This window comes from Rattus norvegicus, chromosome 2 (assembly GCF_036323735.1).
Source record: "Rattus norvegicus strain BN/NHsdMcwi chromosome 2, GRCr8, whole genome shotgun sequence".
In the NCBI taxonomy this organism is placed as follows: Eukaryota; Metazoa; Chordata; class Mammalia; order Rodentia; family Muridae; genus Rattus; species Rattus norvegicus.
Window position 1 is genome coordinate 199,699,001 of NC_086020.1, and position 26,704 is coordinate 199,725,704.

At 44.0% G+C, this 26,704-nt stretch overlaps 1 protein-coding gene across 3 annotated transcripts in view; it reads left to right on the top strand.

Moving 5' to 3' along the window:
• Positions 1–860: 860 nt before the first annotated feature.
• The window catches only part of Vav3 (vav guanine nucleotide exchange factor 3), a 342,484-nt gene continuing 316,640 nt past the window's right edge, over positions 861–26,704 (top strand). For 2 of the 3 annotated variants that reach the window (XM_017590775.3, XM_063281659.1), the window contains exon 1: positions 861–1,981. In XM_017590775.3, coding sequence (XP_017446264.1) covers positions 1,778–1,981 — 204 coding nt within the window. In that variant the 5' untranslated portion in view covers positions 861–1,777. The remainder of the gene's footprint in view (positions 1,982–26,704) is intronic. The other variant, NM_001191714.1, reaches the window with a different exon arrangement.

Consider the following 26,704-nt stretch of genomic DNA (forward strand, 5'->3'; position numbering starts at 1 on the left):
TTCTGAGTTTTTAGTAAAGTGGCAGTCAACAGCCAACTGAAAATATCACATTTAAATTCAGAAAGCAAATGTATGTATGTTTTAAATAAATGTTACTACAATTTGTGATTATAATGTTCTGTTTCATTGCAACATTGCTGTTGGTGGTCTCTCTGCCTATGATGCACTTTACAGTTTTGGTGATGCGGTATTGCTGAGGATTGATCCTCCTATAGTTTCAAGCTTTCAAACCTATTATGGTCTAGGAAACATTGTGCTATTGATGGACTCCACAGTGAGCACAGAGGAAGTTACTGGGGACGGATGCAAGCGAGGAAAGGAAATCCTCAGGCTGATTTATTGTTTAAGGCGGGCTGTGTACAGAGCAGGCTATGCTTGCCTTTGTCACGCGTAGAAGAACCCAACCTCTGTCCCAACAGACCATGTACTTTCTAAAAGTTACGTTTCGTTCTTTTTATTAAATCGATATGATCCACAATGGAAATTTTGAGCTACAAATATCTAAGGAAACAACAACACAAGATATAAAATCCCACCAAACTGGATTTCATATTTTAAAAATGTAGCGAAGAGGGGGCATTTACAGGGAGCTGTCAGGGTTCAGTGTAGTAATATATTGCTACAAATAGCTTAAGCGCCCTTTTCGGCTTTGTAGGGCACCGGGAACAAAACAAACAGGGAGTGCCTTGCCTCATTGTGACAGAGTTGATGTAGGGGGTGCACTTTCCAATTTTCCCCAGGGTTCTCCAAATATGCTGACCCAGTGCTGAAGCGATTTGAGCTCAAACCTGGTGGCAAGCCTCCGACGCATGCGCGCTCTTGCCTCGGTGTCACTGGCCTGTTTTTTTCTCAGGCAGGTTTTTGAGGATCAGCAAAAGGTGCAGGACTGCTTTAGTGAACAGTTCCTAGACTGGGAGGTACGCAAAACCCAACTCTTTCCCTCCACATAGGCTGAAGCTGCAACTGTCCCCACGTCACTCACTTTCAAGGTGTCAAAACATCCTCAGAACAAACTAACTTGGAGGAAGGGGGTGAGGATGGACCTGGAGGAGGCGGATCCAGGGGCCGATCACAAACTTTCCACGCTGCGTTCTCCAGATGCCGCGGGGTGCACACATCTTATTTCTCCAGGCTCCCTGTGTCCCAGTTAAGCCGCGGCTCTTCTGAGACCCTCTTAATTTAAATCACATTCATTGTTTAGGGTGTCCTGGGGGACACCCCTGCGAATCTCAGTGTTCAGCCACACTTCCTAGGAAGCCGCGCCGTTGGGCTAATCCCTGGACGCCCCGGGGTTGTGCAAGCCCCGCGCATCTGAGGGTTCACGGACGGGCGGGGGCGCCGGGATCCCCTTTGTGGCCGCCGCCCCAACTTGGCCTGCTCCTCCCCCAGCCGCCCCGCCCTCAGTCCCCGACCCCCAGCCAGGGCGGCGGGCACGCTCGCACCCGCGCCTCCCGGGACTCGCGGACCGCACAGACCGGCCAGGCGCGCTGGGCATGCTCAGTCGCGGGGCGCCAGGCTAGCGAGTCGGAAGCCAGTGCTCAGCCGAGCCAGCCGGGGCGCACCGAGAGCGCGCGGCACTCGCTGCTGCAGCGGCGGCCGGGCCGCGGCGCATCCGGGCGGGGACCCGAGGCGAGTTCTACGCCGCGTCCCGGAGCTGCGGACTGCGGCGCCCTCACCAGAAAGGCAGAGAGACTCCCGGCGGGGCGCTGACGCTTCGCGGCAGCCACCTCGGAGTCACCGCCCGCCCCGGCCGGGCCGGTTCCCGGAGCCGTCGGACATGGAGCCGTGGAAGCAGTGCGCTCAGTGGCTCATCCACTGCAAAGTGCTGCCCGCCAACCACCGGGTGACCTGGGACTCGGCGCAGGTGTTCGACCTGGCGCAGACCCTCCGCGATGGAGTCCTGCTCTGCCAGCTGCTCAACAACCTGCGGCCACACTCCATCAATCTGAAGGAGATCAACCTGAGACCCCAGATGTCCCAGGTATGGAGGCCACCCCGCGACCCCGCTGCCCGTCAGAGGCTCCCATTAATCATCCGGATAATTTCTTTGTGTAAATGCAAACATCTAGGTGCGCTCCGCTTTGCCCTGCCTCTCAGTTCTCAGCTTGGGGGCTTCTCCTCACTTGCCTTGAAATGATTTAGCTTCTAAGCAGAACTAAAGCCTTGCATCGGGAGATGGTGTATGGAATCCTAATGGTCTCTGGGAGGCGGGGAGAAATAAGTTATCTTAGGACGCTGTTTCACCTTCCTGTTCCCCCTCCTCCCCCGCCGTGTGTGCGCGCGCGTGTGCGTGCGTGCGTGTGTGTGTGTGTGTGTGTGTGTGTGTGTGTGTGTGTGTGTGTGTGATAACAAAGAGGGATCCGGCTTTAAAATAACAACGAGAAGCCATGAGATGAAGTGATGGGATAATTTTGCTTCGACTTGTTCTTTTGCTTTCCGTTTGGTCCCCACGTTCTGGAAAGAGGAACTATGCCATACATGAGGACTCTAGGAAGTGGACGGCGTTTGGTACCGTTATCTGCTCAGAGGAAATTAAAAAAAAAAAGCGGGACACAGAAAGCCTTCCTGAAGTTTCCCTCCCCGACCCCCTAAGCCCGTGTTAGCAGACTGGAAGGTTGTGTTTATAGCTTGTCTGAAAACATAAGTGAAGCCAGTCCAGCCTCCCTCACCAGCTGCAGGAAGTGAGAAGTTTTTCTGGAGATTCTGCTTTCTTTCATTGGGTCTTGTGCTCAGGTAGCATGGAGGCACTCGGGCTCCTGCGGCCTTAGCTTTGCTTGGAGCCACCTCCTTGGGAGTTCTGATTAAAATCCAGCCCTGGAAGGCATGGAAGACAGTGGTCTCCTCAGAGACAGCTCAAAAAGCCACAGTGCAGCTCAGTGCTGCTTTTTTTGGCCCGTCAGAAACTTTCTGTTCAGAGGGTGTTCAACGCAACTCAGAACTTCTATTTTCTCTTTCTCTCTTTCTCTCTCTCTTTCTCTCTCTCTCTCTCTCTCTCTCTCTCTCTCTCTCTCTCTCTCTCTCACACACACACACACACACACACACACACACACGAAAAAGAAAAAGAAAACCTTTCAACTTAAAAAGGAAAGAAAAGAGCTCTTTTAGTGACATATCTTAGCACTGGCCCTGTATGATTCGGAGCGTCAGCCACTTAACCAGAGCTGTGTCCTTGCAGGAAGAAATGACCTTATGCAGTTTAATAATCTCATATTTAAAGCAGGAACTCCCGCACTCTGCCCTGGTTATCAGTATTTCATTAGGGTCGATGCTCACTTCAAATTCTGTGTCCCCTGATGATCCGCCTTCGACCTGTTGGTAGGCAGTCCCCAAGAAAAGAAGAGCAAACATATAAGCAGTGGGCGCCACATGTATTTACATTAAGGATCAAATATTTTAGACTCTCTTACAAACCTGAATGATGGGTGACTGCTTATCCTGTGGAAGCTATAGACAATCCTGTGGACGGGCTCAGTGGTTGTTTCCATACTGTCTGAGTTACCGTTAGGAATAAGGTCATGTGGTTCACAGGAGTTCCTACATCTCCAATTCCATTGACTAGTAGTCTCAGTAACAGCATGGTTTCTTGTGCTCTGATGCTTCGTGCTGCGCATATCCCCTAGAGTTTAGTTTCTAGAACTTCCAGCAGTTACTCATTAAAGTGTCCTTAATAATGACATTTCTCTCCTTTTTCTTTTTTCTTCCTTCCTTCCTTTCCTTTCCTTTCCTTTTTTCCTTCTTCCCTCCCTCCCTCCCTCCCTCCCTCCCTCCCTCCCTCCCTCCCTCCCTCTTTCCCTCCCTTTCTTCCTGAATAGCTGAGCACTTTTTGACATGCAAACCTTTATTTGACTGGTAACAGCGAATGGGATCTTGTCAGATATGCTCTCCTCATTCTCTTAAAATGCATTGTCTATAATGGGGTCGGATTGATGACTGAGGATCTTTATGAGCATCATTAATGAGAAGGAGCAGGCACGATTCTCTAAGAGTTCTATTCCCCACTGAGGCCACCACAGTGAACATACCCAGATACTTGCCCTCAAGGAATTATTACACTGATATCAATAAACCACCAGATCGTAATGAGGTAAGTAGGGCAGTGAAATGGCTTTTCATTAGATTTCTCTTCTGAGTTTTTAAGTCAGCCCACCTCTGAGCTTTCTGATTCCAAACTCAGTGATTTCTCCTGTGATGAACTTGGGGAGAACATGGTCCCGAAAAGCTAGTCCTGAGTGGGAGCCATCTGGTTTTATATCCTTCTTTATTCTCAGCCCCACTACAGAGAGGTTAAGAGCTAGGTATATACATTTGCATAGTATAGGCCTTTATTACATCATGAATCGAGACCTAGTAAATGCTTCTGTGAAATAAGGTGTCATATAACATGCCCCCAATACTCAGCACATATGTAGTAAATGTTCATTATTAGCAAAATAACCTAAAATGTTATTCTTGGGTATCAGGATACAATTAAAATTTAAATCACAAAGACCTGCAAGTTCCTTTCTGCTAGCATCTGTAAATACTTCTGCCTCATGTAACGTTCTTGGGAAAGGCTCTGGTATTCCTGGTTCTGAGTTTCCTACCCTATCAGCTGTCTTCGTAGTGCATGAGGAAGAAGCCGTAGCCTTGGCGTTTTGGGTGTCTCCTGTGTTGGAGGTGTTCCCATTTCTTTCCAAGCACCCACTCTGCCTTATCCCCTGCCTCCTTCCAGGTCCTTGTATCTTCAGGAAGGGTTTGCTTGGCTTCCTCCCATAGGTTGCACCAACTACCTTTTATATAACCATGTTTTCCTCTGTTTACAATTCTAGCTCCCAAATGTGACCACATCCCAGCAGAACTTGCTCTTCTGAAGTTAGAGATGCTCTTCCTAATACTATTTTGTTTGGTTTTTGCTATTTCCAAGAGTTGGTCTTTCTATACCTGACTTTTTTTCTGTTGAAGATAATTATTTGAAATGTATTATTTCCTTATGACACAGGGAGCTTTCAGGGTGGGGAGTAACTGGAAGATGAACCCTGAGTTTGGGGTATTCAGAAAAATTTTTGACAAATGCTAGCAAAGGGGAATTTATTTGCCATTTTGCTTCTTGCCCCCCCCCCGCTATAAAATGAGCAGCCTCTTTTAATAAGGGTGTTTATTCCAGCAAGTGGGGTGTTATTCTATTTCCCCTTTGCCAGCCTTTGGTCATGTTTGCATTAAAACACAAATAACACTGTAAATAATGATTGCTCAATTATAGGTTGGAATATCGCAGTATTCATAAGCTAGTTTATTTGTCTTCATAGCAGAAAGAAACATGAAGGAGGGCCTACCTCTCTTGCTTATTGTTCTTCCGAGCTGTGGAGCACAGTTTCTCTCTGGTGTCATCTTCTCGATAAGATGATGACCTTCAATAAGAAACAAATACTCAGGAAATACTAATGCAGGTTTTGCTTTCATTCATAATGGCACAGGGAGGTTACATGCATATTGTAGCCCATGCCTGTTACTAGAGCGCTTGGCACTCAGAAGTTTCAGGCAGTGGGGACAAAGATCTCAGAGTCACCCTGACTAAGTAGTGAGTTTCAGGCAAATCTTGGCTAAAACAGAACAAAACAAAGCAAAAAGTAAATGCCACATTTGTTTTATATTTATTGTGGGCTGTTATAAAGATTAATATAAAGTTAAGTGATTTCTGATGAACACTGAAAATTCAATGCTTTCATATGTGTGTATATTAGACAGATTTGATTTTCATCACAAACAGTAGTATGGCTGGGATATAATGTACATTAGTGGGTCATCGAGGAGCTCTGTTGATCACTGTGCCCTTGCGAAAAAGGGATGGGCTTAGTGTCTTTAAGTCATTTTTAGTGGCTAAAAAGAGCTCCCTCAATGTGTATAAAACTAATCAGAGATTTGTAATTGCTGAGAATATTTCAGAAGTATTATTTTATTTATTTGGGCCAACCTATGCCTTGGAATGGTATTCTTATATTTAGTGAGGTTTATGACCATTATATACAGCCTGGAGAAACTTGAAATTATCTTAAGACGAATTGTTCCTCCTTGAAGAGTTCCACCAACAAATAGTTATTTGTTCTTACAACGAGTCTTGTCTAGGATACTGACTTAAAGCACCAAACAAATGCCATAGAGTCTTTTCCTTAAAGGGATGCTCATGGTGTTGAGGAGATAAACAATAAAGGAATAGATGATCGTGTGATGTAATGTTCAACGAGGCCATCTGAAGCTGCGTAAGAGAACAAATGCCATTTCAGAGAAGGTAGGTTATGTAAGAGAGCCTTCTCCAAGAAGGCAATAGTTAGGCAGAGACCTGAAGGGAGCCAGGGAATGTAGGTGTCTGAAACCAAACCTGACCAAACCGAAGCAAAAGAATATTCTCAGCAGAGGGTCACAAATGGGAAGACACTGAGGCAGCTGGCCCCAGGCACACTAGACTAACAAGAAGGCCAGGGAAGCTGGAGGAGGGGAGGATGGAAGAGAAGGAATGTATTTGGGGGAGACAATGGGTACATGGGGCTCCTTATGTTAACTTTGGCTTCCACCCTGAGGGAAGGTCACAGGGAAGTCACGATGTGACCCAACTTACCTTGTTAACAGGATCACTCTGGCTGCTGTTTTGCAAGGATGCAAGGCTTGGGCCTGTGATGCCATTCAGACAAAAGGCCTGGAATCCGTGATTAGAACAGGAGCGGTGGGTGGGTGGTGAACGGTAGAGTTCTGCCTGCATTTGGAGGGTGGGGACCAGCTGGCTACACTGCTGTGCTCAGCTGAGAGGGTATGAGAAGAAGATGGGAATCAACGGTGACTCCATGAGTCCGGCCTGAGCTGCTGGAGTGATAGAGCTGTCATTCGAAGCTCTAGAGATAAGGACATATGAGAAAGAAAGGGAGGAAGACCAGAAGCTGGTATGCTTCAATGTCCAGTAGCCACCCAGAGGACAGAGTAGAGATCCACACAGTCTACAGTTCTTTGGTGACCTTGACAAAAGAGAAGTTTGATAGTATGGAAGGCAAACACTATATGGAGGAGAAGAGAGATTGGGAAAGGACAGGGTTCTAGGTGTAAATGTTTCTTTGAGGTTAAAAAGAGAGTAGGAAATTGAGGTAGTAGCTAGTAGAGAAAAACGGTTAAAAAGAAGTCATTTCCTTTGTGTTTAGAGAGTTTATTTTATATCCACTAAAAACACCTTTGGATTTATACAGATTCAAGCCAGGTATTGTGGTTTATACCTGTAATCCCAGCATTTGGGAACTGAAGGCGGGAAGATCAGGAGTTCAAGGCCAGACTGGGCTATCTGAAACCGCGTCTCAAAAGCAAAAAACAAAACATAAAATGTTATGCCAGTTGTATACTATACTATTGTATATGTATACACACGTGTGTGCATATTTGCCTGTGAGCAAGCATAACTAATATAAATTCAATATGTTCCTAAAGGTTTTCTTCTAATACCATTTCAAGTCAAGGGTTACTGCTTTCCACGTTTTTTTCTACATTTCATGTTTTTCTTCAGTAAGCAGAGAATTGGTGATGGGGTATTTGTTAAAGCATGTCTGATTGTTGTACCCAGGGTTAATGTTCCAACCTGCTAATACCCAGTGTCATTTTTATGTTACTGCTAGAGTTACAGGAAGAGCTTTATTTCTTTTGCACATAACCATATATTTACCAACCCTATAATTGTATCACTTCAGATCACTGTGTGTCTTACATGCCTGTACTTTCTGTCTCCCACATAAAGTGGTGGTGTGTATAGATTATTAGCTTAAAAAGAATGGAGGGACACAATGCTCTCATTGCTCGAGAAGAATGGTTCTTGGTTACTTTTCCAATTCACTCAGAATAATGTCATTATTTCATCTTCGCAGACGTCAGCTACCTTTTTATCTGTTAAACTGTTCTTTTGGATCCTCTGCCTGTGGGATTGTAATGTCCACGTGGATCATTGCCCTTTCCTGCAACATGGATACCATATTCTAAACATTTGCTCTGATGGCCCAGTTGGTGACTCAATCAGGGTTTACAGAAACTGAAACTTTATCTGTGAGGCTACCATCCCATGGATGTTGTGGTTGAGGCCATTGAGAGTGCTTTTCTTTCATATATATTATATATCATATGTAAATATAAATATTATATATATATTTGCAATGGGAGAATTTGTCGTGTAGATTAGACTTATGCAATGTATGAATCCCTAGATCTTCCCTTTCATCATTTTTCATAAATTCTATGGTGGACCTGACCGCTGCCCTTCCTCCTCCCTTCATGTTCTGCTCTCAGCATTTCTCTTACGGCTCTTATTCTGCCCCGCTTTCTTTGCCAGCTCTTCTTGTGGAAACATTCCTTTGGCACATGTTCACTTCAACCTTAGTTATATTCAGGCCATATTCTCTTTCTTGGATCATCTCATGATAAGCATGGTGCTAATTTTTTACTCTGGACTCTGAATCTGCATTGGCAGCTTATGTCTGCCTCCATTTTGACCTCCGTCCTTTCTTGGGTGAAGCTTGGTTATAGTAGAAAACACAACAGCAGTCACAGTGTATTAGCTGTGGTGATACTGGGCATGGACAAGGCTGTGGGTAGAGCTGGGTCAAGAGAGAATGAGACCAGAAATGGGGGGGGGGAGTCAAAGGCTGGAGAGGGATATAGAAGCCTAGAGAAGTAGTTAAGACCTGCATGGACAGGCCTTTGGGACCTCTGAATGTGGACCCTAAGTTGTGCTTGGGAGGCTGGGAGAGATCACATTCAGTTTGGGCTGTTGAATTGGTTTCTTACCAGTTCCCCTCCGGTGTCTCAGTTTCAAGCATCCCACTCCATCACTGCCCCCTTCTCTCTGGCTTATTCTGTTAATACCTAAAATCCAGTGATCTTTTGAACTCTTTGCCTCTACCACCTCCTCACTGCCGTCAAGGCTTTGCTTCCTTCCTACACAGCTCACTTTCCAGAACCTTCCGAATACTTCCCTGCCTTCGCTTATTTATCATGTTCCTTTGGGTAAACAGAACCCTCGCTAAACCCAGTCTGTTACTTATTTCCTGCCTACGGTTGAGCTGCTAAAGGTGATGGGAGAAAACCATACCACAGGGACTCTTCTTACGTGAAGTTCATGATCTCTAAACTTCCAGTGAGCGGTCCAATCTACCCTATTGTGTCAATTCTGATGATCTAGACTAGGTGTTCTCAAAGTTTGGGACTCCATGAAGTTTCAGAGAGATCTTTGTGTATTCCTTAAGTCTGACCTCATTTATAATATTAACACAGCATCTTCCCACTGGAGTTTTCTGAAGGCTGCGTATTACTGATGCTATTGCTGTAACTCCTGATGGACTATAGACTTGCGAATAAGGAGAACTTCAGTCAAACATTGATATGTGACTGCCACAAACACAAGCTGCTAATAGATTTCAGCAGCCAGTGTTTTAAAGACTATGAAGGAGTTTTGACACTAAGCACTTTAAGAACTGTTCTAGTCATTTATTTTCTGGCTGCCCAAGGTGACTTCTTAGTGCATTTCCTTTTCGCTTTCATGTATCCTCTGTCACTTTCTTCTCCCCCCATCATTCCTTTGCACTGAGGCTGTTGCTTTCTGATCTGCAGAGAAAACAGACAAAATCAGAGGAAGGCTCTCTTCAGTTCCCATGTCTGCCTTTGTACCCATAGGTGGTCCATTCTCTCTTGTGCCATGAGTGAATGATAAGTCCTCCAGGAAAAACAACAAAACAAAACAAAAGAAAGAAAATTTCTCCTCTACCCTTCCTCAGGGGCCTCCTCCTCTTTCTCCTCTTCCTCCTCCTCCTCAGTTCTCTTCTGTATCCTTTCATTCGCAAGCACACGTGTCATTTCCATTATGATTCAGGGTATACTTTCAAGAGAAAATCACTAAGACTCGCTGATGAACATTGAGTGTGATGAAGAACAACTCTGGTTTTGACCGGGATCACTCGGGAAGATAAGTGGTTATGAACTTCCTTCCAACTGTTCTGATGGTTCCTGATAGGCCTCCGATGAACTCCAGAATCCTTTGAGAGTGTATAAGCACCCATGGTCTGGCCCTGTTCCGTCTTGTAAGGCTCCTCCTTGGTACTCCTGACTCTTATGCTTTCATGTATGAGCTGTGCTTTTAAAGGCCAGTGTGCACATTTGGGTGCCATCTTCTTTGTTTCCAGAGCTCTTCCTCTTTTGCTCAAAGAGTTGGGCCAGCGCTCTTTTGGCTCAGGGGTCTTTCCCGAGTCCCCTTACGGGCGTGGCTGAGTATATGCTGCAGTAACCCGGTGTGGCTGGGTCAGTGCAGTATGCCTTGTTTGGCAGGGTCATCTCCCTGTCATGCTGTGACTTGGTTGAGCCTGTCATAGACTAACGTATGATAATGTATGTTTGGATTTGACACAAGGAATCACAATTAATAGACATACATAAGTAAACATGAGTTCATTAATGGATTGAAAATGATGACTATTCATTTACTGTCCTTTCAAAGATAACTATATGAATTTTGTGACGGATTCAACTCTACCTGTGTTATTATAAACCTCAGATACCAGTGCCGTTGATGACCACTGCAGATAATATTATCTTCCTATTTTACAACTGAGTAGACTTTTTGAAAATGACGGGAACCTGCCATTTCTTGAGCTGCCTTAGTCTCTAAAATAGACCTAACCAAAAAGCATTCTGCCTGAGGGAGCAAGGTCTGTGACTGGCCACAAGTGCACAGTAGATGCAGAGACATTGTACAATAACCATCACCACCACTTCCTCAGAAGCCTGCCCAAGGCTTCTAAGTCTCACTTAGGAGGCACCTGTCACATATTTTCTTATTTGAAGAGAAGACACTATGAGTGATAAACACTCTGAGGCCTGGAGGGGATTAGTTATGTGTACTACAAAGTGGTTTGTAGAGGAGTCAAGGTTTCAGTTAGAACATTTAACATGAACTCAAGTCTCCAGCTAGGGCTGTTGGCAAAGCTACGCATGAAACAGAGAGAGGTCTTCTCTGCCTAAGTGCATTGCTGTCTGATTGCATTGATGTGACCTCATTGGAGTGTTCTCTGGTTGGTCTGCAGATGCTGTTAATGACACTCTGTGCTTGTCAGATACTGAAGTGTCATATTGGTTCGAGGTATCAAATGCTGCATTTGAATGATTTGATACCATTTATCTCACTATTCAGAGTAAAGAAGGGTCAGACATTTGGCACGTGCTTGATGGGCAAAGAGAATATAATCATATAGGGAAATGTAGGAAATTAATGAGGGCCAGTTAATACTGTGCTTTGTGACAGGTGGGGCAGAGTATATGGTTTAATGCTGAGTCTGGAGTTAGGCATGCTTATATTTATCTACCTGGGATCCAGGAGCACCACTGCTTTAAATGAATGTCATGACATGGTCCCCTCTGTCTTCTGTGCTTAACTATACTTATTAATTCATATGCCCATTATGTGGAGTGATACTATTCTATAGGCCCTCTCCCATCTCTCAAAATCTCTAGTGCTCATGAGGACAGACTATGCATAGTGGTATGGCCAATCTAATCTATATTTGGCTTTGTTTTGTCTTTGGCATTTAGTGGACAGAACCACGTTCAGCAAAATGTCATTGCATTTGATCCTCGGGAAAAAATATATTAGAATTGTGTTTTGTGCTGCTGTCTGAGTGTCCTTTCAAAGTATGTGTTGCAGAAGTTGGCCTTTGTGCTGCTTCCATAATAGGAAGTTAACAGCATGTGCTGTTCACATGGGAATTCTCCAAAGGGTCAGTTAATATGGAATATTTAATGATACACTTGATACCAACCTTCCATGATTTTCAAAGTGCTTATCTTAAAATAGACTTGGAACAGCTGGTCTGAATAAATAAGCAGTGTGTCTCTCTATGTCTTTTCCTGAGTCCTGGGGGCAGCGTGATTAAATGAAAGGGCTTCAAAAGGTCAGCGATTGGGAAAGCTAGCTTCTAGTTCCATCCTTGTCTCTGACACACTCCGTGACCTTAGTCACCGAGTGTTTCTCTTTGTCTCCACCAATAGTCTTAGAACAGTATCAGCCACTGTAGATTTGGTCTCACTTTGAAGACATTACGGTTTTATGAAGATCAGGGGGTTAAGCAGAAGTGGCTGAATTCCAGTGGATGACCTTGGGAAAGCTACTTTTCTTTTGACTCCCGGTGTCCTCTGGTAATGAGTAAGAAGTAGTGAATGGAGCTTTGCAGGACTGAGGTGAGAATTAAGCAATGCATTACATGACTTGGTGCAGAGTAGGTGGTCCGCTGTTTCTCATCTCTGCTATCCCTCCCCACTGTCTTGTCTGTAAGGCAGGAAGATGATCTTATCACTGCTTCACAGAGGAGGAAATGGGGATGAGCACCAGGTTGAAGGGCTTTTTTCAATGTCATCCTGACAGGAAGTGGTGAAGACAAGATTTGAGTCCAACTGTCCTACTTCCAAATTCAGCAAAATTTCCCATTCCTGCTGCCAAACTTTGTGGGCTATCTGGTGATCTGCATGAGGAAATGTCTGACAAAGTGTTTGGCAATAGCAAGGTATGCTCTGCAAATAGGACATCACACTCTATGGTTTTGCATTGAGCGCATATTTAAAAATAAACGTCTGTGGTGATGGTAGTTTGGGGGCTACCTGGTTTCTGTTTGGCCTTGTCTTCCTGGTAAACAGTGTCTGTGAGTTGGTTAATTAAACCATCAAGTTGTCTGCTGACTATTAGACTTTGTGGAAGATCCTGAACACTCAAAGGGAAGTAAAATCCACTTCCTGACTCTATTTCCTGTATCCTGTATTTGACTGCAATCCCCTCCTCATCAAACAGGACAATGGAGCCAGTTAAAGTAGACAGATAACTCTTTGATGGATGGATAATGTTTTGATCATTGTGTGTGTGTGTGTGTGTGTGTGTGTGTGTGTGTGTGTGTGTGTGTGTGTGTGTGATATTTTGCAAAATTGATTTCCTTTTTATGTGCATGTGTCTTAGAGTACTTTGTATGTACCTGGCGCAGAAATCATAGAAATAAATCCCATGAAGGTTCTGCTCTTGGATGGCAGGGAGAGAATAGGTTTGACCTCAGAGTCAGGCTTTGACAAGAATGCAGAAAGGAAGTGCATCGTTGGATAGTCCAAGCTCGAGCAGGAATGCATGCAGCTGGACAAGATCAGGAAGAAGATGGAGACATGAGTGGTTACTAGAGAGGAAGAAGGCTTGAGAAAGAAAGCAGAGTGGGAAGAGAAGAGTGCGCAATGACATTTAGACCTTGGTAATGCCAGAGAGACAGTCATTCTGAGTAGCGATGGAATGTCCTTAATGGCCATTTGCACTGACATTGAAGACATTAAGGCAGCTAGCCTTTGTATGTGAGCAGTGGCCTCAGGATATTCAAGACAACTCCTAGAAAGGCAAGGGAATAAATAGAGTTAAACTGTTTCCTAGATGTCTAATGTAGGGGGGTGAAAGGGAAGATCCCTTCCTCCCCTTACCTTCAGATTTGTCACCTCTTATTTCCTGTCACCCATTGTCAGCGTTATTTTCCCCTTGCTGTTTGGCTATTGGACATCCCCTCTGTCCTTGTGTCAGTCTTAGCTAAATATACCTAAGTCCATGCACAACTGACCTTTTGAACCCCCACTCCGAACCCCTATCTTCCTTGTAACTTTTTGTTGTTTCTCTCTACCTCACAGTATCTTCAATAGAATCTTGGTTTCGTCTGTGTTTCAGACTACGGACTGTGGGCAAATGCAAAACTCTACTTGCAAATTCTCAGCCACCACAAACCCCAGCTTTCTAAATGCCAGATAACTCAAGTCCCCAACTCTGTCTCCAGCCTTGCTTGTTATTATCATAACTACCTTGTCTTCGTGAGTCAAGACTTGTCCCCAGCCTGTCCTATCCTACTTTCCACAAGGTGACCGTTACTACAGATAGGGAAGTAGCAACTGTTTTGAATTTTGCAAGTGACGTGAGAATGCACTTTCCAACCCCTCCTCCTGACTCTTGGTCTTGAAGGGGACAGTTAATAAATCAGAATGCCAGACAGTTCCAGGTGCTATAATAAGTTCAACTATGAAAAATAGGATGCTACGCTAGATGTGCCTTTTCTGATTTCTGGTCTTCAGAGTCCAGTTACGGTGACTGAGTGAGCACAGTTAATGAACTAGAAGGTCCCCAGTTATGTTTCCCAGGTTCCAGAGCTACCCATGCTGACTCTTTCTCTCTCAACCACCTCACAGCATCTCTTCAGTTTCGTAGTGTTTTTATAGTTGGGGATGTAATGTCTAATAGGGAGGTGGCACAAGAATAATTTTGTCACTTACTAATACTCCAAGAGGTAGGTTTAGCAGGGGCTATTAGATTTTCCGGCATTTGACCTTCAAATATGATGAAGCATTTGTTAGCTAAGGAAAGTTAGTATGTGTTTAGTCAGTCAGACACAGAGGCAATGTTTGCCTTCCCATTATTTCTGATGGCTGAGAATGTGGGGACACTCTACACGTTTCCCTTGGAGAATCAGTAAAACACAGCAACTATCCTCCACCAGGCTTGAGTTCTGCAGCTCAGAATAAGCACCTCCCGGAAGCGGTGGCTTCTCCCAGAGATAATAACAGGACGTAGTTACTGCACACCTCAGTGTTAGCCCCATGGAGAAGCTGGATTCTACTTGTGCAGTAGCTCAGAATTCTCCGTATTGAATTCTCAAGCTTTTTTTTAATACATAGTTCTACTTAGTGGCTGTAGTGAAGAGAAAAATAATAAGAAAGATAAAAGCAATTTACCTGGATTCTTGCACATCTAGAGTGGTAAGAATTTATGTGTTTTCCCTGTCAAGTTTAATAAATGGCTCAACAACTTCTGCAAATAATTCAAATGTTTTACCTATCTTGTTAACAATAAGCCCTTTGGCATTCTTGCTTATACGTGCTACCTTAAGGCCCACCACCCAGGGGTTTACACAAAATTAGCTTAGTTGAAAAAAAATAATGTATTAAGAAAATGGTGATAAAAATATTCTCAATTCTTGATAGAGGAAGAAATAAAATATTTATTAAACTCTGTTTATCAAGCTACACATCGTTTATGACAATCTTTAGAGGTCTTAGATTCTGACTTCAACTGGAAGACTTTTAATGAACTCACCATTCTACTAAGTGTGCAAGGAAACAGGCTGTAGTAGACCTCACCTTGCCTGTGATGTTTTCTGCCTTCGAGTCAGAGCTTTGATGCTTACAGCCCTGGGCAGCTTAACTGACTGGCTCTTTGGTTTTCATATTTATAAAACAGAGATCATGACATGTAATCGAAGTGTTGGTGGGACGAAAGTAATTGCAGTATTGCATATAATGTGTTTGGGTCAGTGTTTGGATGGAGAAGCTATGCAGATATAGATTCCATTCATTAAACCTACTTAAGGAAAAGGAAGCGATTATGGGCTGAAAGTTACAGGAGGGGTAGCTGAAATTTAAGCTGGCAGTATTCAAAGCTGTAAATCGTGGACTTGAGAACCCGGAATCATATTAATGTTGGATTACGGGGGCTGCGGCAGCCTTTTATGCACTCACTACACAGGTGCCAGAAACGAGGCAGCTATTTTAGTGAACCATTGCAGCCATTAGCCATTGTTCAGATTTCAGATGAGATGGCTCTGGAAGGTCTTTAAAGATAATTCTAGTCCAGCAGTTGATTTGCAGATTGAGCAGCCTCAGGCCTCTGATGTGTGTAGATTTGATCAACTTACTTGGTTTGGCAAAGCCCAGACCCAGATTCTCTGAGCCATCCTCCCTACCTTTTCTAAAAATAGTAAGGGCCTAGACCTCAAGAAAGGTTTAACTCATTCTTATCCAGTTTGCCGTTGCTGTTGTTGTTTTGAGACAAGGTCTCTCTGTGTTGCCCTAGCTGTCCTGGAACTCCATCTGTAGACCAGGCTGGACTCAGTCTCAGAGACTCACCTTCCTCTGCAGCCTTAGTGCTGGGATTAAAGGCAAGCACATTGCTGTCCAGTTTATATGGTTTAAAGGATATGTTTATAATATTAGAAAATGAACCAGATGTGGTATAACATGCCTGTAATCACACCACATTGGAAGTTGAGGCAGGGGCAATTAGGCCTTTAAGGTCACCTACAGCTATTCAGTGAGTTTGAGGCCAGCCTGTGCTACTTGAGATGGTACTGCAGAGGGTTGTTTAGGGCTGGAGAAATTGTTCAATGGGTCAAGTGCTTGCCGTGCAAGCATTATAACTTGAATTTGGATCCCCAGGACCCATGTAACCGCCAAGCAGAATGTAACCACCATGCTGGAGTTGGAGGGCAGGCAGACTGGTTAGCCTCTCCATAAGAGCCAGCTCCAGGTAAAGTGAGAGGCGCAGTTTTAAAATTATTTAACATGCTTTTGTATCTGTTGATTTATCGGCTGATAATTTTATATGTGGCAGCTATCGTTCAATGACACCCACAAACGTCCCTCTGTCTGGAGTTGGAACAGCTGCATTTACAGGCTGGCTGGGTGATCCCTGAGCTTCACTGAACTCTGAGCGTTAGTTTATGATGACCAGGGTGGGCACCCCATTACAGTTCAGACCTCAGAAAAGACAGAACACTAGTATCCAGCGTTCGACTTCACCGTTGATAAGCATTGTGGTGTAGAGTAAGTTCTTTCACTTCTCTCTTTCCCTTCAGCTTTGTCTCAGGGCCAGCTGCTCCCAAGACCATTCATGGTAAGGAGGAGATAATGTACCTCAGGTAGCTGGCTCAGAGCCTTCTGTTGGTAAGTTTTCATGTAATCCTGCCTCTGAGAACTAGGGTGGTTAGTGTTGTCAGGGCCTGTTCTCCTGGGCTGTGGAGAGATGGTAGAAGAACATAGATCGTTCCCCTCTGTACTCTTCTCAAAGCCACATAGGAAATGATCATAAAATAGTATGTGGCTGGGCAAAAGAGAACCTCCACCTTATTAATATGGTTTCCACATTTGGAACCGGCCCCTCAGGATACTTCCGGGTTTTCTCTTGTAGGCATCATGACTCACCATGTTTCTGTCCAGATGACTTCTTGCCTTGGGATATTTTCTTCAGCATTGTCCAAGATGAAATTTCTAGGTCAAAGGCTAACATTTCCACAGTTTTTGTCTACATACAGCCAGATAGTTAACAGCAAATAGAAGCCAACTAAACGGTCCCCATGAGCCACAAAGAGAAGCTTCCCTAGTCTTGGTTAAAAAAAGTCTTTGATGTTATTTTAATTTTTTCCTGTTTTAGCTACCCCTTTGCTGAATGACTTGAGCCGACTATCCTCTCAGATTCTAACCTCTCTCAGCTGTTGAGTGGGATACAATTATATAGTTTACCTGTCAAGCCCTCGATTGGCACAAGGCGTTCACAGTGTTCAGCCTTTACAGTCTGCCATTGTTTCTCTTGTACTCTCCGTCTTTCTCTTGGACCACTGCCTCCTAGTTATTTTCCCTCTATGTGAGATTTTAAAACAGAATTTACTGAATTTTTTTTATTTTATGTGCATTGGTGTGAGTGTGTCAGATCTCCTGGAACTGGATTATAGACAGTTGTGAGCTGACATGTGGGGGGAATTGAACCCTGGTCCTCTAGGAATGACAGCCTGTGCTCTTAACCACTGAGCCATCTCTTCAGCCCCCTAAGTGGATTTTTAATACAGTCCATTCTTTCAAAGGAATCATCAGTGATTTTGAAATATGAAAAAATCCCTTTCCTAACATCAGTGTGATGGACTGATGCTTGTGTAACTACGGGAGTAGTGCTGTGAAGACGCTCTGAGGGTGAAGGCCCCGGTTCCTATGTGATGCCTTTTCTGGTCTGGCCACGCCATCCTCTGCCCTATGCTTTTATAGCTATTTTGAATTCTGTAGCAGCCAGAGTTTTCCTACAGTTTGTAATCTCTTTTTCATTTTTCTGGATCCAGGACTTGACATCTTCTTTTGATTTCCTAGCTTTGCGATCCCCTGTTATACAACTTACCTTACAGTTGTTTCATTCAGGCTTTATGATAGCAGGGGTCACATATTTTATTGACCAATGAGTCCTGTGAACCAACATAGAGCTTAGTGTTAATGCCAAATGACTACGTGGGAGCACTTAACTGAATATTCACTGACTCTTATTAATTATTACCAATAAACACAGGCGAGGACAGAGATTTCAGGTATAATTTGTTGAAAGTGTGATTTCAGAATGCCCTGAAACCATATGTGCATGTGTGTTTCAAGGGTATGTACCAGAGTACACGTTTAATTAATAGGATCTTACATCTTTTGATAAACCAAACCAAACCATGTTTCATGTTAGTGAAGACAAGTCTGAAGGGAGAGCAAACACTTGCAGAAAGCATAGTTTAATATCTAGTCAGCTCTCAGCCAACATTTTCCTCTCAAGGCCTATGATATTATAACCTGAGCATCCAGGAGGCTGGCCAGAGAACCATCTAGAGTCAAATAGCATCGCAGGACTTAATGGTGAAGATGAGCATTCCTGAGAGATTAGATTATGACTGTTGCATTTCCTCTCACTGGAGATCTCCAGCTCTTTGGGTTTGCCTGTCGCAGAAGGACAAGGTAGCTTATATTACACTCTTAATGTCGGCAAGCTCAAAACTGCATTTTGCTCTTTCAGAAGTAGAGTTCATTTTTCGGTACATCTATTTGACAGCACTTACTGAACACCTAACGAGGCCCAGACAACCCAGCACAGAGCCAGGGCTCTAAGAGCGATCTGGTTAAGAGGCGGTGCCTCTCCCTGCCCATCCTCATCTGTAGTCCTTCTGTTAAGGTATTAGGAGACACTTGGGTATATCTTGCTTGCTTTCTTTGGGGCCTTGGCTTTGAGATCTATTTTCCTGTAGAGATGATGATTTTCTGTCTATTCCTATCCAAGGCCTCCTAAGTGGAACAGTTCTATCTTCAAGTGCAATGTCTATAATACTGATTTTATTTTTGTTTGTTAGCTTGTGTAGTGGTGGGGGTGGGAAAAATCATTCTCAAGATGAGCTCCTATCAAGAAAACACATTTTTTGGACCATTACTTTGTATCTATTACCCACTGAATTTTTCACTCGGTAGAAAAAGAGAATATTTATTTAGACTTTGGGGGATGGTGAAGCTGAAGGCAGCCAAGGTTGCAGGCAAACGGTCGTCTCTGCCAAGCACAGCTGTTTGTGATGAGTGCTAGGTTCTGTTAGCGCTCGGTGAGCTGATGCTAGCCAGAGGGTGTGAGATGGGTTTTGTGGGTCTTCAGGCATTTACATTTGGGGATTTTTTTTTATATTGCTAGCACTGACATTTTAGATGAGGTAGTGAAAGAGAGTAGGCCTCCTTGGTCATGAAAAATAGAACAGACTTGCCATTTTCACTGTATTTTGGTGCAGGTCCGGTGCCAGGGCCGCAGAAATGACATTGCAAGAGTGCTGCTGTGTCCGGTCAAGTCCTTCCTTTAAATTATGACAAAACAGGCGGAGGAAGGAAGTGATAAATTAGCTTTAACACATTGAGTTAATCTCATTCGGGTGCCAAGGACAGGCCTGGAGGGATGGATTGTATGTAATTTGGTTGTTTATCTACAAGATCTTGATAGACCACCTGTGTTAGAGCTAAGCTCACCAACAAAAAGCAGGCCAAAGAGTCGTCTTTCTGTCTGAGCAGGTCTCAGAGATGAGGACCGGAAGCAGCTGAACTCTGTGTAGGACAGAAATATTTCTAACTCTAGTGGAAGTCCCTGCATAGTGAACCACAACTTGTATTTGTACTAGGTTTGCTAATTATAGACATCCCGACCATTAGATCCTGGAACTGTTAGCTCTGTCCGTGAAGCATGGTTGTATTTGCTGTGAGTTTTTAATTATGTAAGTCTGCCAGTTAGACTATGGAACTATAGCTTCACCTAGAGAAGAACTTTAGATTTTATTGATAATTAGGAAGAAACTGTTATTCTTAAGAATTACATGTCTGGACATAGTGGCACATACCTTTAATGCCAGCATTTGGGAAGTAGAGGCAGGCAGATCTCTGTGAATTCATGACCAGGCACTGTAGTGAGACTCTGTCTCAAAGAAACAAACTAACAATTATATGGAACCTTCTTAAGTTGAGAGAGACAAACAAGTCGGTGAGATCTTTGTAAAGTCAACATTAAAGGGGTGTAACTGCAACACCCGGATTTTAAAGGTCATATTTTCTTAGGAAATCAAGGAGAAACAAGAGTGACTTGGTGGTATTAGGAGAGCTGTCATCATAGAGAGAGAAACCCAGGCTAGAAGAACAGTTGGCATTTATGAACATAGGTCAAAGGGGGAAGAATGGTCTTGAGGCAGTTTAGGCCTGACTAGATGTGGTCTTCTCAGAGTGACCTCTTGGTTGAGATCTCCTAATGCTGGAAGTGAAGGCAGACAGTATTTGTCTGAATAATGACTGCATATGAGGACATACATATAACCCTGCAGTTCTCTCTCATATGGGTGGCATTACACTATACAATCTTGGGAAATATTTTAGAATATTAGAAAAGCAATTATCTAGTGCAAGAAGGAAAAAAAGAAGCAAGCCCTGGTGATTCCTTTGCAGAGGTAGGAAGGGAAGGGGACATCTCTGAGTCTGTTGGTGTAGATGGAAAAGTCAGTGGGGAGACGAGTTTAATTCCAAGTTAAACGTGAGGAGACATGATCTACCTCTGGCAGAAAGCAAAAATACCGAAGATACGGCTTTTAAAACGCTCAGGAATGCTCATGTTTTGGGGGCCTACACAGCACTGCAGGTTGAGTGCTGTCCTGGCATCTGCTGGGGCTGGGTTGGCGGAAATGGGAGGTCTCAGAGATGCCCTTCCTCAGGAAGCAGTGTTTGTAGTGCAAAGCAATCACAAAAGCAAAAGGCAGTTGCAACAGATGCTGTGGCCTGAGACTCAGAATCCCTGCTTGTGAAAGGTTGTGGCGGTGACGAATGTGAGGCAGAACCTAGATCCTGTTCCGCCCTGGGTGACAGAAACATGGGCTTAGATGTCACCAGGGAGATGAGAAATGTGGAAGTTGCATTCTGGCCAAGGAAAGTGCCATGCCCAGGGTCCTTAAGCTCTGAAAGAAGTGGTAAGCAAATACTTAGAGCCAAAGTTAACCTCTTTAGCAGCTGTCTCCTTGCTGACTCAATATTGAGTTTTGTTTGTTTTTGCTGTGCACAGACACAATATAATCCTAGTGACTGTGTCACTTTAGCTGTTTATTAGTCACATTTCAGCGTCATCGTCATCGAGCACACTCAGTGTGTTGTGCAGCCACCATTACCTGTCTTCAGAACGTTATCATCTTCCGCAGCTGAAATTCCGCACATATTCAATACAACCCCTTTCCCCGAGATCCCCTGGCTGCCACCATTCTCCTCTCTGTGTCTGTAGATTCAACTATTCATGATGCTTCAAATAAATTGGGTCATTCAGGTAGGATAATATCCCCAAAGCCCATCCAGGCTATATATGTCAAAATTTGATTTCTTTTTAGGGCTAAATAACTTTCAGTTGTTAATTTTCCTTATAGATTATTCGTTCATCCGCTCATGGATGCTTGAAAAATTGACAAGTGTTATAGACAGTCTGGCAAAGCAGACACCACTGGTATTGCAGTCCTCTTTGTACTCTTCTGGCTTTCAAATGTTTGAAAGTTCTTCCTCTTTTCCATTTTATCTCCTCTGTCTGTTTATCCATCCATCTATCCATTTCCTCCTCCTCTCCCGTCACTCCCTCCTTTGTAATTATATGGGTGTGTGTTGTGTGTGTTGTGCTATGTACTGGAAGCTACTCTTCAGGGCTGACTCTTTAAATTCGGTGTTATTGGCAAGTGATGGTCTTGTTTGCCTTGATATTCTTTTCTCCTCTTTTTGTCTGTCTGTTTTTTCTTTTCCTTTTCTCCTCTTCCTCTTCTTCCCCTCCTCACTTTCACTCTTCTCTCTTTTCTTTTCTCTTCTTCTCTTTCTCTGTGTAGCCTAGGTTGTCCTGGAACTCACTCTAGACCAGGCTGGCCACAAACCCAGTGATCTGCTTGCCTCTGCCTCCTAAGTGCTGGGATTAAAGTTCTGAGCCTCTGTTGCCACCACCACCAGCACCACCAGCACCACCAGCACCACCAGCACCACCAGCACCACCAGCACCACCAGCACCACCAGCACCACCAGCACCACCAGCACCACCACCACCACTGCTTGCCCTTGATATTCTTGAGGTTCTTTAAAAGTGGAGGATATAAAAGTTAAGACTAAGATGAATTAATGTCCAGTGTTCTGAAAGAGTTCTACTTTCTCAATTACAGTTTAAAAGAAAAAAGAAAACCAAAGAAACAAAAGAAAACAAAAAACAAAACAAACAAACAAACAAACAAAAACAAACAAATGACAGGGGCAAGAAGCCTCACAACTCTCTCTAGGCACCCGCAGTCACTCCAGCTGACTGACCGTAGGGGAGAGAATTGAGAGGATGCCTTTGGCTTTCAGTATTGCTGGAACTCGTTCTGGCTTCCTCTTGAGTATCACTTGAAACTCCCCTCTGCCTCTCTCCTGTTCCAGCCACAACAGCCGCCAGTTCCTCGTGGGTTCCTATGAACTCCACAGGCACTTTTGGAATGCACCTTATCAGGGCCTCTCATTCTTCACTTCTCCTTCCCATGCTTCTCTGAGCTTCTCTCACGATGGTTCCTTGTTGGAAGCTTCTAGACAAGCAAGAACAAGCAGGCAGTTTAAAAGAGTCATGACAGAGTGATGGGTTCTTTTATCCATTGGTGGGCAGGAATAGTCAGGTGAAATTATTTCTTTTCCTCCCGGAGACAGGAGTTCCGAGCCATACCTCACTGGACTCCTGAGAGGGGGCGTGGCCTTGAATGCTAAACTCCAGCAGTAACGCCCACTTCTGTAATACATCCTTGTGTTTCTCCTCCCTGGCTCTCCATTTCTGTGCCTCTAGTACAGTGCTTCTCAACCCGTGGGTCCCGACTCCTCCAAGGGTTGCTATATCATATCAGATATCTTGCCTATCGGATATTTATTTACATTATGATTCATAACCGTAGCAAAATTACAGTTATGAAGTAGTCATGAACTAACATTGTGGTTGGCAGTCACCACAACATGAAGCCCTGTATTAAAAGGTCGTGGTGTTGTAGTGTTAGGAAGGTTGAGAACCACTGTTCTAGTACTTCTGTCCCTTTTCTTAGAACCGTTTCCCCAAGCCAAACACCTGGTGCAAGTTTTGGTTTCAGTCTGTACTGCCAGGGAAACTTGGACTTAGACATAAGAAATGGTGCTATCACTTGAGTCTAGAATGCAATCCCCAAAGTTTTGGGATTCTAATTTATAAGGTTTAATTTGGTTCTTAAAATGTATCAATGAGAAAATACCTGCCAGAGGACATTTTTATTTCTTTTTTTTTTTTTTAAAGATTTATTTATTTATTATATATAAGTACACTGTAGCTGTCTTCAGATACACCAGAAGAGGGAATCGGATCTCTTTACAGATGGTTGTGAGCCACCATGTGGTTGCTGGGAATTGAACTCATGACCTCTGAAAGAGCAGTCGGGTGCTCTTAACCGCTGAGCCATCTCTCCAGCCCGACATTTTTATTTCTTAAAGTATGTGTATTTGTGTATACACATGTGTGTGAGGTTATATGTAAGCACCCTTGTGTGTGGGGGTGGGGACAGAAGACAATATTAGGTGTCATCCTGAGAAATGCCACCCACCCCCTTTGAGACAGGGTTTCTTGTCCGCCTGGACCTCACCAAGTACACTAGGCTGGCTATGAAGTGCCAGGGATCCTTCTGTCATTGGTCTTAGGGCAGGGATTATAGGTGCTTACCGCTATCCCCAGTGTTTCTAATGGAACTCTGAGCTCTGGGCATGGAACTCAGGTCTCCACGTTGCTGAAGTAGGCATTGTGTCAACTAAATCATCTTCCCCAGAGGATTTCTTTTAGCCAACCCTGTTCTCTGCTGGTCAGAGACACTTGTTTCTCTGACTTGACTGACCGAACCTGCTTTTAAGGAGGAAAGATAGATTTTGGCTCACAGTTTAAGTGGATATCAGTCCGTGGTAGAGGAGGCATGGCAACAGAGGTGATCAGTTCACGGTGGCATGGGCTTGTAATGGCTGCTTTTCACATCTTGGGAGGTCAGAAATCAGAAGGTTTGAGGCTTAAATCAGAAATAAATTGTCTTAAAGTCACCCCCTAGTCACTCCATTCTGCTATCCTGTAGCCTTGAGGAGAACATGGCCTCCTCAAACAGCACCAATAGCTAGGGACAGCTCTCAAGCCCGAGGTCTTGTGGGAGGACATTTCACACTGAAATGTAACAGAAATTGTACTCAGAAACCAAGAGAATTAGGAAGCTCTTGGCTGCAACTGCTTGCATTTATCTTGGTATTTATGTTCACTGTTCTGTTCAGAGCTCTTCCCCAGTGACCCAGAGAGGTTACCAAAAGTACAGTGGTCAGGCAGGAAATGACCTTCCCATCCTTAGAGAAAGGGATTTTTATTAAACTGATCTCTCTTCTTTTGGAAATAGTCATACTGTCAATAACCTGGGACCTTAATGGGTAAGAAAAACAAATCCAAGTAACTGTTAAGGAGCCTATGTATGCTCAGGTTTTCTGTTTTCCTAACGAGGACTTCCAGGAGACTAACACTCCTTGATTATGTTCGTTCTTGTTCCGAAGAGAGGTGACTCTCTCTGTGGGCAAGTATGATGTGGACCCCGCTAGGGTTCTCATCAGGTTCTGTCTCCCTGCAAAAAAGACACAGTCTGGTCTGCTCTTTTTACCTCTGCCTCCCTCACATTTGGTTCTAAGTCCATATGGAGAAAGGGGGACACTATGTACTAGATTCCCCGGTGTTATCAACTTTTCAGCATTTGAGGCTTGGAGTTGGAGGACTGTTTTTGTGGTGTCTTCCTAGGGAGGACATTAGAGCCTCACATTATAGAGGCGGGAGTGGAGTCCTGTCTAGAAAATGAATGCGCTCATGGAGAATTGAAACTTACCCGACACACAGTAATAGGTCTAAACGACTCTAACGAGAGCAAAGGGTGGCCCGTACCATTTGTACACTCTCTTTATTCTTTTCCTGGTGAACTGATTAACACACTTGAGGTCACAGTCTTGCTGAGGTCACGCTAAAGAAACCTCATTTTGCAGCAAGGACAAACCATCCATTTCTCATTATCATTTTTTTTTGGTTGTTGTTTCATAAATACTTATTAAATGGCTTGTAGCTTCAGCTGTGGAGGTAATTAAAGCCACATAGCTCTTAGGGATGTGGAAATATTTGAGTGTGTTATGGGTTCAGTGTCCTGAGATAATGACATACAAATGTGGACTTATCCCAAACAAGAAACCTGGAGAAGGACAGCCAGTTCCTTTACGGGGCTCATTTGAATTTTTTAATATCCAGGTCACTTCCCCAGGGTACGAGTTATGCTTCAAGGACGGGGATTGCCCTTCCTTCCACGGTGCTTCAGTTTGCTCTTCTCCTCCCCTATCTTATTCTTCTGCATCTGCCGGGAACAGATATTTCTGCTTCGAGAATTCCTGCAGCAACTTCCGGTTTTGCTAGCCCCTCACAGAGCCAGGATTCCCAGGGGCCTTTGCGTGCGTCTGTCCGTCTTGCCTGGTTTTATTTGGCAGCTTGGTTCTCCTCTACTTGGCTAGCTAGGTTTTTGGCAGCGCTCCCCATCTTTTCTTTTGGACACACTTTCTGTATTTTCATCCTCTTTACTCTCCACTCACCCATTTACGGTTGAGGGGTCCAGCCCGGTTACAGTCCTGGTTCATTCTCCTTGGCTTTTTCTCAGTGAAAGACAGGGCTTGGCTTCCTGCCAGATGTGTGTGTCAAGAAGATTGCTAACATGCCCTGTGTGACAGCAGGTTTTGTGATGTTTGAAGGGAAGGTACCAGATTTTATTTTTCTGACTTCAGCTTCTTTTTGAAGGAAAGCGCTATCCTAAGAATTTAAGCACATTGGCCTTATTTTCTTGGGGAAAGTGTATCTCGAATTCTAAGTATTACACATTTTTGAATGGAGCCCATTAATGTTTTTTTAAAGAGGGCTTTTACTGCCTCACGTCTATATTGTGTTGATACCTTATACGGGTTTGTATTGAGGTACTGATAATTTATACCTGTTGGTGTTGATACATTATATTGACTTAATGATTGGAACTCTAGGCCTCGTCCAGGGTCTTAGAACCTTATGCAGCTTTTATAGTTGGTGAACCCTTATGATGAACCCGATGGCTTTTGGATGCAGTGTATTTAGACAGGACAATTATGCATATTTTCAGCAGAATACCTGAGAGGTAAATGACTAAGGCTGAGAAGTAATTGTCTGTGGGTGCTGGGTGTTCAGTGCTTATTTTGCATTTGACATACATTTGTGGCGTGCTTTCTGGTTATCTCAAGTGGTAGATAGAAAATACAGCAGTGGTGTTCAGTGTAAGACTCTCAGGGTCCCTGCCTCCTAGAAAGCAGAGCCCAGTATGACGGAAATGACATGCTGGTAGTTGGCAGGCAGAGAAAGAAGTTTAGTTTGAGGAAAACATTTTGTGCTGAACTTATGGCCACTGTCTCTAGCCACACTCATTGTGGGAGGATTGGAGTGTTTCACAGTCGTCCTAGAAGGGCCACTTAGTCACACACTGGTTTCATCTATAAA